Source organism: Calonectris borealis, chromosome 10, assembly GCF_964195595.1.
Source record: "Calonectris borealis chromosome 10, bCalBor7.hap1.2, whole genome shotgun sequence".
Lineage (NCBI taxonomy): Eukaryota > Metazoa > Chordata > Aves > Procellariiformes > Procellariidae > Calonectris > Calonectris borealis.
The window spans coordinates 9816679-9834180 of record NC_134321.1 but is presented as its reverse complement, the minus strand read 5'-3'; the positions used below and the strand labels follow the sequence as shown (position 1 = coordinate 9834180).

The 17502-nt window shown below is 37.2% G+C and overlaps 1 protein-coding gene across 2 annotated transcripts in view; it reads right to left on the bottom strand.

Moving 5' to 3' along the window:
• Positions 1 to 17502, bottom strand: part of FHIT (fragile histidine triad diadenosine triphosphatase) — a 628091-nt gene that overhangs the window by 436596 nt on the left and 173993 nt on the right. For both annotated transcript variants that reach the window (XM_075158453.1, XM_075158454.1), the window contains one exon: positions 58 to 179. In XM_075158453.1, coding sequence (XP_075014554.1) covers positions 58 to 157 — 100 coding nt within the window. In that variant the 5' untranslated portion in view covers positions 158 to 179. The remainder of the gene's footprint in view (positions 1 to 57; positions 180 to 17502) is intronic.

The window sequence follows — 17502 nt, the reverse complement described above, 5'->3', positions numbered from 1 at the left end:
TCCTGCTTTTCCCAAGAGCGCAGGTGCCCACCGTCAAGGCACTGCTCGAAAGGATACGCCCTGGGACCACTGGCTTCCGGTTCACGAGAGCAAAGGAGAGCTCAGTCTTCAGGAAGACCATGGAGGGCTTGATGAGGTGCTGCCCAAATCTCAGCATGATAAATGTTAATCTTCAGGGTCTGAAAGAGACAATGGTTAAGATAAAGGACTGACTTTGCCTTTTCAAACAACAGGAATAAGACAACAAAATTGTCTAGGCAGCTTGTGAAAGAAAGTGCCTCCTGGGCTCACCAAGGCATTGGGTGTTTTGGAAAGGTTGGTAAGGCTTTCCTAAAACGGGTGGTGGAAAGGACTTCTTTCCAAAGCAAACATTTTACATATAATTTCTTAAACTCTTTTCCTCATCATCATGGCAGGGCTACAAAATTCTAGACAGAGAATGTAATTTCTCCCTCCCATTTTCATTTGTTCTGCATTCTATACATTTGAGTCATAAGTGCTTGGAGGAGCACGAATAGTATTTCACATGCTCTTTGCCACAATGCAAATCAATGCACACAGGACTTACGAAACAGGGACCACATTATCTAAATCAATCTCTCCACTAAATACCTCAATTGAAGAAATACTGACAAATTAAAGAAAGCATATTTAGTCATTTTCCATCCATGCTTTCTAGTTTGAGCAACTGAAATGAGAACACGATCAATAGTTGTGTGCAACATTTTCTCTTACACAAAGAAAGCCAAAGATTTCCACTTTCATTCACTAAAATTTTCTCTCTTCCTGGTGAGGATGACAATCCTTCTTAAATAACCATGGCACAATCCTAACAGTGTCTATTTTACGTATTTAAAGTATTTAATTCAATCTGAAATATCCAAGGTGCTGCAGGGGAAAATATGAAGTAATGAAGAATTTCACGTGACACACTACTTCAGACACATCGAAAGCATTACATCAGCATTACCTTGCTTGAACAAAGTGACTAATCAGAAAACTCAGTTTCATAAGTTGCTTCAGATGGGGAAAGACACTGTTAGAGTCATGCAGGGTCTTTTGTTGCAGTTCTTTTCTTGCAAGCCTACCGTGTTTAGTAAGACCCAAACTTGGTTCTTAATCTAAAAGATTTATTCTAATTTAAGGTCCCACTCCTTGTATCTGCTCCAACAAAAAGTACATATAACAACCCCCTCTAAGTGCACACACTTTGGAAGTGTCTCTGAGAAGTGCTTGTTCTTTGGAAGGAAGTTCTGGCTTTTTCACCTATCTGACTCCACAAAAGAACTTAGCTAAATTAAATTAAGGATAGCAGATGCATCTAGTCAAGCTTTACACCAGAAACACATGCATAAAACTTAGTATAAGATACAGTAACCAATCAGATGACTACACGTTCAAGAAATAAACATTCTCTAAGCAGGCACCATGTCTTGTTTTATTTTTTAAAATCACAGATTAAAGGAAATGCTTGAGCAGACCATGGAAGAGTGGAGATTTTAACTATCCCTGTTTCAAAGATCTGAAAAGGTTCTATCATTATTTTTTTCCCATAAAGTCAAATGAAGATTAAGTGCCTGAGAAGATGCATCCCTTACTGTATATTAAACCTGAAACTTGACAGCACACAAAAATCAAGTCTCTTTAGCTACTAGAAGAATCATTTACCAGAGGAAACACCTGCTATCTTGTGCTGATATCTGGAAAAAAAAATTATTAGGAACTTCAAGCTTCCTCATTTCTCTTAAGCAGTCCATCAGCAACCCCCCTGTGCGGGTTTCTCATTCTGATTAAAACATGCAAGAAGGTTTTACATGGTATGATAAAGAAACATGGTTCTCTTCGCAATGAAGGAAATGTTTCTGATAAAGGAGCAAAACACATTAAATAGCCACTACTACCATCCAGTGATGAAACTGTAAGCTAGTATCTCCAGTATCTGGAAAATAAAACCTACCAGCACACCTGCCGTTGCATCTGGCAATACTATGGCCAGAAATAAAAGTACTACCAATCATTTCTTATTCTGTCTTCCAGACTACTGATAACTAGAAGCACTGTCCAGAGACATGGAATAGATTTAAACACAGACCCAAGACTTTAAAATAACAGATGCTGATTTTAAAACCTGATGCTTTGAAATTCGATTCAAGGAGGCAGAGAACCTGAGATTTTGGTAATCACCAGGAGAAGTCCTCTGGCTGTTTGCTGCCATAAGCAAAAAACAATAAACAGCAGCAGGATAAGGTTGATGAAATTGGAAATAAGGCCTGGATCCCATGCTTCAACAACTGAGACTCCGGGGAAGCTGGAAATGGATGACCTGGTGCTTTTCCATTCTAATTATCTACCTGAAATTACTAGGGGCTCCTGTGGGTCTTGCCAGTCTAATGGCCACTCTGAAACTCACTGTTAAAAATAACCAAATCCCAATCTGAAGCATATGTTGCAAAATCCTTCAAGTTGCAGAATGGAACAAATATTGATATTACAAGAACCAAGGTTAAATTTGTGTTAAGGGCTTCATGTTACGGGCAAGGGCATCCCCCGAGGTAAAAGTTTTGCTAAGTCAAAACATCACTGCAGATAGTGGATTTGGGACAGACAAGGACCATATTGGAGACTTGATAAGCAATAAAAACCATTTTTATTTGAACAAGAAATCCAATATGAAGATCATCTCTTCCAGCTTAAATATCTAAATATCCTAAATATTCTACTACAAATCTAAATGCTCCACTATCCTACCCAATATCCTACTATCCATACAATAAAAATGTATTTCTCTCTCCCCCTTTAACTCTAAGGATTTGGAATCCTATTTAGATTTAATAGCAGACTATTAATCTCCATTTAACATCTGCACACAATAGATGTTAAATTCATGGGAAATCCTGAGTGTTCAATATCTTAAAACGGGAAGAGCTAGGACCACAAAGCAGTGGGTAGAATGTACCAGAATAATGGAACGGAGCCCAAAATCCAAAACCCACATTTGGGTTTACTTGAAGTCAAACAGAGCACTGTAGCCAGTAGGTACTGCTCCAGCGGGTAACCTGTGGCAGGCAGGGAAGCGGCAGAATGCCCTGGGTCCAGGAAGCTCATTCACAACTGGAAATCAAGGCCATGACTCTACAAATCTCTGCATCATCATACGCAGTTTGTGCAACCTGCAATGAACCTATGGAGAATATGTCCGCAATCCATAGTAACACCATAAAGGAGAAGAGTCTCTTCAGGATATTCACCATCTGGACGCTATCAGTTACTGACCATAATTTCATCACTGGAATGTTTTTATTAAAATTAACCCTAAGCTGTATTGGGAAAAATACATATCTGATGGCCCTATCAGAACAATGCCATACCTCCTTTTTCATACTCCAAGAGAGATTTAAAAAAAGATTTTGTCAGCTGAGTGGACATCCTGTATAAATACACTCAACATTTGCCAAAATAAACATACCCAACATTATTAGCCACAAAATTTGGGTCACCATTGCTCTCTAATATTGATGGGTATTTTCAATGCTTTAAAAACAATTAAAAATGCATTTTCAGAAAATGCTAAATGGATCCATACATAGATCCTGTGGACCACAGAATTTAGGTTGACTATAGCGTGTATTCATAATACACTTAACACATGCATCTCTACTTATTTCACTGCCATCTTGTTAAAAAAAGTCTGGAAAGGATCAGTAAAGTAAAAGCACTGGCCTCACTCCTCCCTAAGCAATAGTTTGAAGAATCAGGTTACAGCCCAACTGGGTTGACCCAGAATTATTGGAACATTTTTAAATCTCATGCATATTATTAATGCATGTATTAAAACCTTTTCTATTTGCTTACTATATAATAATATATCTGAATAATGTATTTCTATCTCTTGTTTTAGTCTAAATAAATATAGCATGCGTTTCAAACAAGTTTGTCAGTTGTATTGGTTGCGCTATGTAATACTGCAGACTTCCCAGTGCTGTTCCCTCCAATTCTGAAAGGGGATTATGGGAATTTTTTTACTTGAACTATTACTCACGATCTATTATATACTACTTAAGCTGTTCTCTGTCCTAGATGATCCTCTGTGTTTTTCTGTACAGCATGATCGTCTGTGCTCAGAACCAATACATATGCTAAAAAATACATTAGGGAAATGAGTAATGGGTACAACCAAAAAATCCGTGGCTGCACAGCAACACACTGCAGCAAGGCTGGAATATTCCAGAGTGCAGTGAGGCTGGAAACTGCTACCAGCAGAGCAAGTTTTCAGACATCTGAATTCTACGTGCTTATTGCTTGAATGGCCTGTAAACAAGCAGAAATCAATACAGTACAGGTGCATGCATGCAGGTCATGAGATGCAAATAGTGTGTGCACAAGGTTTCCCAGCTGATTGGAATCACTTCACTAAGTCTGTTCCTCTGGGGATTTCCATTTTTCACATAATGAGAAGGTCATTGCCAGCTAAAACAGAAACTAAATATAATTGGTGAAAGATGTTTCTTCTTTTATGATAGTAGTCTTTCTAATCCCAGTAATAAGGAAGACAATTACATAGTAATGTTAGAAAATGAAAGAAATCCATTTCTGATAGAAGAAAATTTCAGCCCAGTTTAACACAGTTTCTGTTCTGACTATTCAGATGAAAAGTGTATTTACTCTTCTTCATATTGCACGTATACATTACATTGCCTATTTCATCTGCCTCATTTTCCTAATTAAATTTCCTTCAAGCTGTGTTCCTGCAGTTGTTTGTGGGAATATCGTACTAAAGGCTAACATAGCAAGTAGACTAATTTTACAGCCACAACAGATCTCAAACCTGTATAACCCATACTAGGAAAACAAAAATTACACTGGCATTCTGCAACACAGCCTGAAAAATAAGAGTGCTAAAATTAAGAAAAATGTTGAGATACACTGAAATATTTTCAAATATTATTACAGTTTTGTAAAATTTCAAGAATAGGCACATTGCATTTGCCCAGCCTATATAAATACTACTCATACATTTAATGTATTTTTGAGAGGAAATCTAAACACAGATTTCAATTCTCGCAGTTTATTTGGCTTTGAGGGCTACGGGTTTTGTTTTGTGCTTCATTTTTTAATTAGCAGGAGCTGTAGAATCGTTGGTGTCAAATACACAGGGAGAACTCTGAACAGAAGATAAGGTTCACCTAAAGACAGGTCCCTAGGACATCAAGATAGGTGTCTGCTTGTTACATATCATCTCTAGAGTTAGAGACCAATAGCCTGGAATACTACTGGAAATTACTTTCTCTGTAGTGACTATAAGGAATGATGGCACTAATTCTTTACGGCTGTCTTCCTGCCTCCACAGACCTCCCCATTAGACGCTTAATTAAGATGGTGCTGGTACTCCAAAATGCCCCTTTATTTTATCATACAATTACTTGTCTCTAACGATAAGGTGTTGAGATCGCCACCCGCTGGGAACCAAGCTCAAGGCTTTTGCTGAGCAATCACGTGAGCACTGTACTAGGAAAGCTACGCATCTGGTTGCAACAAGAGAACACAAGATAATACAAAATGGGCTGCTAAATTAAAATGTGTATATTAAAGAAAACCAATTACAATACCGTTCTCTTTCTGTGCTAATATAAATGAATATTTTAGAAACAATCCGAGGAGTATTCTTAAATTTTAAAGTTTGTCATTTTACCATGTTAATATCACCCATTCATTAATTTTGTCACCCCTGATCCTGCTACTCAATTTCACTGTAAAAACACTGCAAAATTATATGACAAAATGAAAACAACTTAGTTGATTTTTTCTTTTAAGGTCTTACAAAAAATCTTTTTTTTTTTTTTAAATTCAGCAGGATAAGACAACTTGTGTCATACACTGTAGTTAAGGGAACAAAGTAACTCTCCAGTAAACGATGTTTATGGCTAACTTCAGATTTTTCCATCACATTTTCTAAGCTGCCCTTTATCCTACAAAACTATATCCTTAAATACATACTTGGCATTTTTCCCCTCTAAAAGGTTTGATCATGTGGAAAGTGATATTCCTACTTAGGAATTTTGAATTCTGCACCATGTTCAAGAAGTGATGTACAATGAATAACTGTCCTGCATGCTATCTCCCCTCTCTTCATGCTTTATTATTTTTTTACTCATTCCCTCCCCTCGCTGCCACTTTGTGAGGGTGAAATCCACACAATTCAGAATATTACTTATTGAACCCAAACACATAGCAACGAACGCCCTTGTTCCTAGCAGCCAGGATTTGCCATTTTGATCAAAGACTACTTAAAAAAAACAATGAAAAAAAAAATTATTCTAAAATCACTCAGTTTTTCTGCTAGCCCTTTGTCCCTAGAGCGGCTTTATCTCTCAGCATCCTCCACTTCCACCCTTGTACAAGATTTAACTACGTGTTTTGAGTTCTTCCAGTTTCAGAAAACAGCCTCTAATTAAAAAAGCCCTCTCCCTCTCAGTTAGCAAAAATATAGCATGTTCTAAAAAAGCCAAGAAGAATTACAAAACTAGAAAAGGTGCTCAAGTATCTTTGACAGCCATATAGCCTAGATTCTCTCCATGGGGATGGTATTTAATGTTCTACATGGGGTTGAAGGGAAAGGCTTGTGTGGATTATTTTCCATTTTCACCACCCACAGAAGCCACTCAACAGAAAGCCCATTAAATGTGATGCATGCAACCAATCCTGGCGGTGTTGACAAGGACTGATTTCTCACGTCATATGCAGATTATGATGGACTCGAATCCACTACATGTGGCTTCCCCAGCTTAATCTAGCAGCAAAGAAAACATCAGAATTATTACTGTTTAAATATATTGCCATTTTCTTAGCATGGTCAATCGAGTTAAATTATCTACACTTAAAATTAAAATAGACTGTGGTCTGTTGCATAGTACCTAAGCACCGTAATGTGTATGATGCGAAGGGCCATCCATCTGCAATTCCATAGCCTGCCTTCCCCTCGCAGCTCTGTTCCCTTTCACCCAAGCCGCAGCAGCATTTCCTAGTCCCTCTGGGACAGTATTTTTCCATTCTGCTCTCACAGTGTTGATCTCAGTCTTGCACCTGGAAGCCCTGGTATTGCTGTTACAGCAGATTCTCCTAGGGCATGACTGTGACCACCATAAGAATCACCCCTTCCTCCGCCCCCTTCCCTACTGCCTGTTTGTAGCTTTTGGGTTACACCAGTGGACCCAAGAACATGCCTCCACAAAGCTTACTGACCAAGAAGCACCCAACCCTTGGCACAGCACGCTTCAGTTAACATTAGTAGCATCACGAGCAGGAACCTGAGGGAGACGTAAAGAGCAGGTCCTGATGAAAACTAGATAGTTTCCAATTGTACTGGGTCTGACTGGGACAGGGTTAACTTTCTTCACAGTAGCCTGTATGGTACTGTGTTTTGGATTTGTGACAAAAACAGTGCTGATAACACACCAATGTTTTGGCTATTGCTGAATAAGGCTTTCTCTTTTTCCCACTCTGCCCACCTGTGGGCTTCCGATAGTAAAGCTGCATGCCTCTAAACCTGTCTCAACACCCTTTGCGCAACCAGTCTAGCCCTCAACATAATATATTTAAAACGGAAGATGCACAAAATTCAAACAAAACACTGTTAGCCTATTTAAAATCTATAGGTCAAGTACAATACTAGCATATACTAGTTGTATTGGGACCTGAACTTACAGCCCCCAGAATAAAGCAAAACTCAGATCTGTTCTAAACGCCAATATAGACAAGTTAAGTTTTAATGGGAGCCTTACATGCTACTAAAACATCTTCCTGCTGCCTCCTTTAGATCTTCATCTGTTTTGGTTCTTTTTCCCTTTTACTTATTTATTTTTAAAGTAAACTTTATACATTTTTTCAAAATTGTTCCTCTTTAGACATTAAACAGCTTGTCCACTGCACCTGATTAGCTAATGTGTGGGTACACACAGGCACACGCATGTAAGTCTGTCCTCAGTTTCCTCTCTCCTAGTGGTCTGGGCCGTCATTGCCATGACTTTTACAGTCTTCATTTAAGAAACAAAACAAAACCCCAAAACCAAACAAACAAAACAACAACAAAAACCAAACAAAAACCCCAGCCTGCTCCACCCCAAAAAACCCCACACCACCATCAAAAACCAATTCAAACCTCCAGACACCCAAGTCTTTGTTGACCAAGGATACAGACACCTAAAAGGAAGCGAACAGCTCTGTAGCAACACTGTAAAGCAATAACTACATTGACAAGTTAATCAACAAATGCAGAATCAAGCTAGATATCAAAAGTGATATACCCATCCATAATACATGTAGAGGGCATAAATATTTTTAAATTATGTAGAAGTAGTTGTCAAATTCATTTCTATAGCAAGCATTTTGGAATACAAATTAGGCCAACTTGTTTGTTTCTTGTAATTCAGGTAAAGAGTGCAAAGTTATACACAATAAATGAAAAGGTTTGTAGAGGCAAAAGAACTGTATAATCCATTACACTTAAAGAAAAATGAGGGCTTAGAAGAGTCATGAAAGCACTAAAGACGCACTACATCCTTCAACTGTCCATACGTATACCCTGTTCACTAGAAGATGACTCATATAGCATTTAATCATACTGAGAAAATAATTCTGTCAGCAGAAGCTCATTGTTTGACTCCGTGCTTGGGTAACAGCTCAACTTTTCCTTACCCTTACCCTAGGACTTGTTACCAAATATCACATTAAATTTTTTTTGCTTTTTTGACACTCTAGCTATACCTGCAACTTTATTTTTTTCAAAAAACTTTTATGATGACTAACATGAAATAAAATTCCTGTCTTGCATTATAGTGGAGTTGGTTTATGTCCATTTTATGCCAGAATACATAAGCATGAACTTAACACACCACAATATTACAGAAGATATCTTTCAAGCAGAATCCCAATTCCAAGACTTGATCTAGAGCTTCACAATCTTCTCTGCTAGACATCTGTGCCCACCTTTCCTCATATTAGCAGAGATGATCCAAGATTATGATTCCTCCTCCCATCATCATCAAGAAGACAATATGAATCCAAAGAACAGTCTGATAACTAAGAACTTTTCAAAATTCATATACTATATGAGTGATTTTAAGGAATATTTTTTTATGAAATGGGATACAATCAACAGATTCACCTCCTCGGCTTCTACTGAAAGAGCAAAATATGTACAAGCGTACATATGCAATAAAATAAATGATGTTCACAAATCTTTCCTTAGTGTTAACCTCCTAGAAAAACAAACAAACAAACAAAACAGCCACACACTGTATTTTAAACATTGCTTAATAACTTGCATCCACCATAGCTATTATCCTGATGCATGGAGAAATCAGCATTTTGGGTTTGCCTCTGCAAGTCATTCTGATGAACGAGACCTTTAGTGTTGTAATAACTATTGTGAGTAATGGAACAACCAATGGCTTTTATTAAGAAGAAGCACTGAATAATGTATTACCAACACTAAGATCAAGGAAAAATACATTTTTGTCAGGAAAAAATATTAATATCAATCATGCCCTTTTTTTAAAGCAGAAAGGTGAAAGGCAGAAAAGGAAAAATTGAAGAAAATGCTACACAGTGTGCAGTAAATGGCAGAAATTATACTGTGAAAATCCTTTTTTTCTAGGGTGGCTACCTAGGGCTACATTACATGCTAGAGGAACAATAAAAGATTGTGACATTTCTTGAGATATGTAAGGGTAAGGAAAACTCTACCCTGGTGAAGGTAGAGATGGGGGAGGAAGGTCGCTGTAGAGACTAGCACACTGCACATTGAAACACTTGAGTTAAAGTTCATTTCTTTTGAGGCTACAAACTAAGAGAGCTGACATGACGGAACAACTAGGAGTGTTCTTTTGCTATACCTTTCAGTGGAAAAAGGTGGCTTTAAAAATGCAGAGAGAAGAAAAAGCTGTCGTGTTTTAGCATTCTTATTTATTACTTATATAGCGCTACAGAAAGCCTCTTTATAGGTTTTAGAAATACACACCAAGACTAAGCCTTCCCCTGAAGTGGCTATTTCCTTTGAGTGAATGCAATTTGGACATCTGTAGTATTGGACAGAAGAGATGAGGCAAATACAGTTGCAGAAGAAAAGCAGCACGGAGCTAAGTGAAAAGATTCAAGGAGTAAAAGTCCATGGGCAGAAGACAGAAACGGCTCTTCCCAAAATTCTGTGATGGTATAAACCAAAGCACAATCAGAAAGAGAGCGAGCACAGGGTGGGCTATGGCAAAAGGATGGTCCACACAACTCAGGGCCAGCACAAATCCAGACAAACATAAGTGTGCAATGAACAAGACATGTCGCATGCTGAGTTTCCAGTCACAGTCCAGAATATTTTAACTTATGTCACTTCAAAAAACCCTATGGATTCCGTATACACATTTAAAGATTGATTTTCTGTATATTGTTCTTTTGTCATTTAAACTTTTTGATACTTAGCACCAGAGAAGCTGAAAGATGCAAAAAGTTTCACCTTCTTCAGATGAAACTACTTTAGTTAAAGGACTGCAAAGTTAAAGTAAATCCAGCATATTAAAAAGAAAATTATCAACAGAAAGATTGAGGCAGTTGAGACTTCTGAAAACTCACGAAGAAAAAAGCCGCACATACACAGTGACTCCTGACCATGCTTTTTGCCCATGTTAAGAAAAATAAGACACAAACAGTAAGAACAAGTCTGGGATTAGTGTTATCATAGTTAAGTTCATTCTGAATGCAATGTATTAATGTTAGACCATGGCTTTGCCTCCAATACTACAAATTTGTTATATTTGGAGCAATTCCTGAGACACCAAAGTGTCTCCACAAGCATTTTATCTTGCTGAATTAATAAATTTAACACAAACATTTAGAGGAAAATGCAGCCACTGTGTTTTACCTAACAATTCCTCAGGCATATAGATTAAAAGAGTCATTTAATGAAAATTTATTGTCAGATTCACATTTATGTATAGCTAATAATGCTAGATAGTGAGTTCTTTACATTTATGTACGGTGCATTTATGTGTAATGCTAGATGTTGGAATCTTTAAGACATCCCATTTGCTTTCATTTTACCACCTTCTATATGCACATGCTCTCCAAAATAAAGCCATTTAAACCAGGTTGTTCCATCGGCACCGGAATTAATGACGCCTCATTTCAAAGGATATATGTCCCTGTCTTTCCCACACCTCTTTTTGTTCCCCCCACAAGATAAGAGCCCTCCCCCATGGCCCTTAGAGTATCCCAGACAGGTGAGTTACCGCAGTGCTGTGGTTAACGGAGGCTTCTGCAAGTGATGAGTAGCCAGCCCAGAGGTGCACGCCGCCTGCTGCCAAGCAACACGTGTAACAGTTGGGAGGAAAAAAAGCGCTCCCATCATGATAAGCAGGTCAAGGCCACTGTCCAAAATGGACTGTTATAACCGTACAGTCTAATTATAAAACCACCACGGTACATGTACATGTCTAATTATATACTACACAATTAAAAGATGAAGTGCTGTTCGAATGCTGAAATATATTCGATTTTTTTTTTAATGTTTATACAATAGTCACTAGCAAAATGCAAGCATGCATGACTTTTTCTTACTATTTCTGGTTCATTTAAACCAGTAGGACTGCAAACTGCATGCAAACAATGGTGGAAAGGAAACAGAGAAAACAGCTGTAAATGCACAAAATGATTTGCAAATCTTTCAAAAAATATAGACTACACGCTTTACTGAACTGTTTGAAGAAAGGTGGTCATGAGTAAAGGAATCTGTCTGAGAAAAAGAGGTTGTACGCTCTTCTAGGTAACTGTCCCTCTCTGCACATGTTTTCTCTCTGATTTTCCACAAATGCTCTCTGTATACTTGACCATATGTTCAGAAAATGGCAAATAATATTCCTGCCTTCTGGCCGCTTCCCTGTCTTTATCAAAGATACCTGTGGCAGGGATCATAGCTTTCTGCATTTTTGAACAGTGTGCACTATGAGGTACTCGGTCAACAAGGTAATGTTGAATGATAACTGGGTTGCAAGTCAACTGAAAGAATAAGCAAATTTTGGAAAGGGAAACAATCTTTTTCTCACTGTCAAACCAGCATTGAAGCATGATGGGAACCTACTTATAGTTTATTCTGGTTGGTTAGATAATTCTGAACACAACGACTTAACTAAATTCAGGCAAAAATAGGGCAGTCCGATGTGATTATTTTTCAGGAGATGTTGCATATCTGGTAGCAGAAAATCGACCCTACTAGGGTTATAACAAAATACATCTATTTACTGAATATGACCCCTTTTGATAAGATATTTTCTGCTGAGAAAAAGTTTCTTGCAGTTCCTGTTATCTAATACACACATGCATTAGATTTAGTCCAGTAAGATACTAACCCTAAAAGGTTTGGGTTTAGATTTTAGCAATGAGACCTGACTATTTTCCCGCTCCTTCCCAATCAAAAGAGTCAAATTTCCTTGTCTAAAGCCAACATGAGTTTGTCGGAGCCTTTACTGGACACAGACCTCAAAACATAGGTGACAGAAGCTTATGAAAAAAAAGAGTCAATGCAGTGTTTGTCCATTTCAGCCTAAACTTTTGTTTGGAACATGGCCATGGACACAATCACGTGGGGAGAATGTTTTTCATGTTTTCTAGAAAACATTGCTACAGCAGAAGATGTCTCTGAGTGAATCATCTTCCTGTATTCAACTGTCTGGACTTTGGATAACAGGCTGTAGTGTGATGTCCTAACATAACAATAGCGAAACTTAGGCTCCCAAATTAGAATAACAGAGGATAATAATTTCTGTGCAACACCGTAATGCTACAGTAAGCCTTATCTAGAGTAGGGCAATGACTATGCTACCTGCTGAAATAGCCATCATTGTTGCATGCATCTCCCAAGCACATTTTATATTTAAAGATGTTGACCTTAAATTGCTTTCTTTATGAGTCTCTTTCCACCGTAGACATGAACTCTTAGCAAATTAACCACTAAGACGTATCATATAGTTTTCTAGCTTCAGTAGGTTACTTTCAGAATCAGGACTTAACACAGCTCCAGCATTTTCTCCTTTCATTAATTTACACAAGCAAGAGAAGTCAAAGATAATCTTGTCAATATTCTTAAAGTCAAATTTAAAAAATATAGATGTAAGAAGCTATTTTCTCCACTGTAATATTCGCAGCAGAAATACCGAGAAGTCAAAACCAGAGGGGAAGATATTGTGGTAAAGAGCTTAAACCTGCATTTAAAATATGCTGGCCTGCATCTTCTTTGGTAAAAGATTAAGGGCCACTTAAAACATTTCCTTAAACATAAGAAAGTTTTTAAGTGCACATAATTTCTACAAGTGTATTATTTTAATGGTTTTATGTCAGAAGTATGTAGTAGCATGTACTAATTATAACATTCAACTGTATATGTGCATCATTCTCCAGCTTGCTTTTTACTTCATGGTTGCCAAATATCCTGAAAAATATGCATTTTAATCTATCTGTAACTACCCTAAGGTTCCTGATTTTTTTTCCTTTTAGACAATAGTCTATATTACTATTTTTTGACCTAGTCTCACCATACAGAATTGCCTAAGTCACATAATCAAGCCATAAACCAAGAAAATAATTTTGTATGTTTTTGCTGTATTTCCAGCTTCCTTTCCAACTCTGCATCACTTCAGGCATCAACAAAAAATGTTTTAGTGTTACTCATTTTAACTTTTCAAGATTAAAATAAACATTTATGGTCACATGGTGAACTGGAATAACTGAGACAGTATTATATTCTCTTTTGTCAGTAAACCTGATAACATTTTAAACAAGAATTGGGTGCCAGATTCTGTTCTGCAACTAATTCTGGAACAAATTTCTGTATAATCTACTGAAAGTGCTTTGGAGCTCCTTGCCATATTTGTGAGTAATTAGAAATCTATAGACATGATTAAATCTTAATCTACAATCTGCAGGATGAATGTTTAGGCTGAAGCATGGCAAACTGGCAGAGAACTCAACTGGAGATCCCTCTATAGGTTCAAGAATTTGGCTGGCATTTGTCTAAGCTGAAGCTCCGATTTATTTGTGAATTCCTCAGACTGCACTGGTTTCCACTGGACAGGTAACTCATAAAAGAGACTGCTAGCTCAGTTCCACAGCCCTCCACTTACAGCCCTGACTGCTTGAGTACCAGTATCAAATATTTTACAGAAGGTGGGCATAAATTGGTTATATCTAATGAAAACTTCGGACTATCATTGCACCTCTTAAATAATGGATGTAATTTGCCTGGTCTTTATTATTTAAAAGACCATTTACATGACATATATGTACTACACAAGGTGTAATTACTAGTAGGTAATTATACTTAGTCAAGCAAAGTTCTCACTAACTTTCATTTTTTTCCTCAATAGCAAGAAGTTGTTCTGTAAGTAATGTCACAGCAATACCATAAAGTTCTGGGAATAGCTGGTTCTAAGCAGCCTAGAAACAGCTACAGCTGTAAACAAAAGAGACCTTGACTGAAACTACTGAAAAATTCATTTTCTCTTGTTGTTATAAGAGATTTATTGGCTTATGCAAGTGCACTTCACAGCCAGGACAAAACCTCCCAACTTTCTACACATAGAGTAGCCTTCCAGTTGCACAAAAGCTATGCATTTGGCACAATATGAGGAATGTAGTCTAATAACAAGCTAAACATAGGCTAACACTGAAAAGGTTTAAAGAAACTGCTTCTATAACTAGCTAGGCAATTACGACATACATAGCCACCGTTCTAATTGGCAGAGCCACGCTGAACACAAGAAACATTTCACTTCTCTAATCTTTGTCAGCTAAAGATTTCAAAGAGCTTTGGAAAAATATATAGAAATATCCATCTTATGGATAAGAAAACAAAGCACAGATAGACTTAGGAGAGCACAAATTGTCAGAAAAGAATACAGTAAGATCTTTTTTCCTTGGTCAATCCAATCAAATTAAAATTCTCCAAAATTAACAGAAAGACTCACAAATCGCTATATTTAGCCTTGGTTCAAATCCATACTGCTAGTTTTAAAGGACTATGAAGAATTAAGGTGTTACCTTGAATTATCTATGCTACTCTTTTAGCAGCCAGCAAGCCTAAAAGAAGAACTGGCATAAAGTAAACTGTCAACGGAGAAAATACAAGTAAAATCAGGTACATGTAAACATACTTGCTATACAAAACGTGGACATTACACATACAAATCGCCAATTAAAGTTTTCCTAAACAGAGGAATAGTATTTTGCTAGGCTCGCTCATGAATCTTCTGGTATTTAAAATGTCTTCATAGAGGAAAGAAATCTGAATATATGATGAAAATAAATGAAAGTACATTTGGCAAGATCCTCTTAATATTTATAATAGAAAAGATAGTACTACCTTTTAGGCAATGTGGTTTCTCAATTAATATGCATTCCCCAAATTAACTGGATAACGTATTTCAATATTCCCAATTAATCTCTCTCCATTGCAAAAATCAAACAATCAAATTGACAGGGATGAGAATTCAGATGGCTTGTGTAATCCCAATTTATGTGCAAGCATTAAGAAAGAGTCTTTAATAATAAAATCACATACTAAAGTTTTCAACAGGACACACTGCCTCTTCTCCTCTGCAGGTGATTCACTGAAGTTTTGCCTCTTTCAGAGGAAGCTCAGAGTTCCTGTGTGATGCTACACAAGGTACCAAATACCAACTTTTCCTTAGTGATCAACAGTGCCATGTAAATTTTCAGTTTACACGCTTGAGATGCTGTGGAAGATATCCAGACACAAGAAAAACACACCTGAAGGTGAAGTAGCAAGTGCTGTTTTCTGAGCACAGTATGTACTATATGATCTGAAGTGCTCTAAAAATCCAATCTTAAGTCTTAAAATGTGCATCCAAATTTGGTGAATTTTTCTGACCTTAATCTCTGTCAGTTCCCCATCTGTAAAACAGAGATAATACCACATGCCTCACTGGGGTTTTGTGGAGATAAATTTAATTTAAAACCTGTGAAGTACTTGGATACAGTAGTGATGAGCAGCACAGCAAAGCCTATGAAGAAATTAATAATTCTAACTTCTGAGCAGGGTCTGAATGATGTGCTGTAAATAAGGCTTAGGGCCACATACCAAACACTGAGGATAAAACAGTACCTTGAATAGCTGCTCATTAACTGAGTACTGTCCATTTTGTATACTGAGTAAGGAAGAAGTCTTCTGGAAAAGTATTATGTGTTTTTATAGTTAAAAACTTCAACACAATGCATATGCATAAGAGAAGCTGACTTTAGGTTGTAATGCCAGCCTTAATGTTGACACCCTCTTCTCTCGACTGCGAGCTTTTGCATTCTTAATAATGTTCTCTCCATGCAGTTTGTACGTGTAACTTTTATATACAAAGAACGAATTATGATCTCATTGTGAATCTCCGATTTCCATGTACAAGTGATAATGAACAAAGCTTGGTTTAAAAAAATCCATTAGAAAAATAAAATACCAAGCTTGCCTAGGCTTGGTAAATTCAGCAGGGCTTCTACTGAATTTTCTCTTCAATTGTTTGAAATGGTCCAAGTGCTACTTCTGTTAACACTTAGTATGTATTACCAGAAGAGACTTGGGAAGGGAAAAATATATTGGGGGACTGTCCTTTCAATTTTTATCAAAGGCATTCAATTTTAACTCTCAACAATAACAGCAGCTGACATGTTCCCTTTGCTAGTTCCTGTGAAAATAAATCAGGCAGAAATTAAACTAGAAGTGCACATGAGAATCAAGGAGAAATAGCATCTCCCCAGCATGCTCTCCAGTGCCTTCTTCCTCTTCCAAAACAACCCCCTCTGCACCTTGTAGGAGCAGGGTAATGGCTGATCTTTTGAGGCTTTATATGCAAGTCCTTTTCCAGTGATAACCGCTTCCTTCTCCAGACTGCATATACATGCTCTCAAGGCAACGGATACCATTGCGACAGTCCTCTGACAGCCCTCTTACACAAAGAGCCCTAAACAAACAGTCCTGCCACCTAACCCAAGACAGCAGACTCTAGGAAGCTGGACAGTTTCCAGTCCTGATTTCATTTAGATGACATGCAAGTTGCTCATTAAAAGCAAGAAGAGTTACACCTAGCAATAGAAGATCAGAACCAGATCCTGCAAGTTTCAGCTCAAGGAGTTTCCTAGAATTCAAGTACTAAAATAGCATAACGTATTTAAGTTAAAATGAAATTTTTGAATATTAAATCATTTGAAAGTGATCACATATTTACTGATCATTTGAAAAAATACAGTAGATTTCCCAGAGACTAATTGTACAAAACCTTAAGAAAATAATATTCTCTTAACTAATTTTATCTGTGTAAAATTATCAATGGTCTTAAATATCACCAAGATAAGTGAATTGTATTCCAGCTAAAATATCTGTCTTCAGAGAGTACTTAGAAGACATTCTTTGTTCAAATCGAGAGTATTCACTATACTTTGTTAACAGATCTTACATAT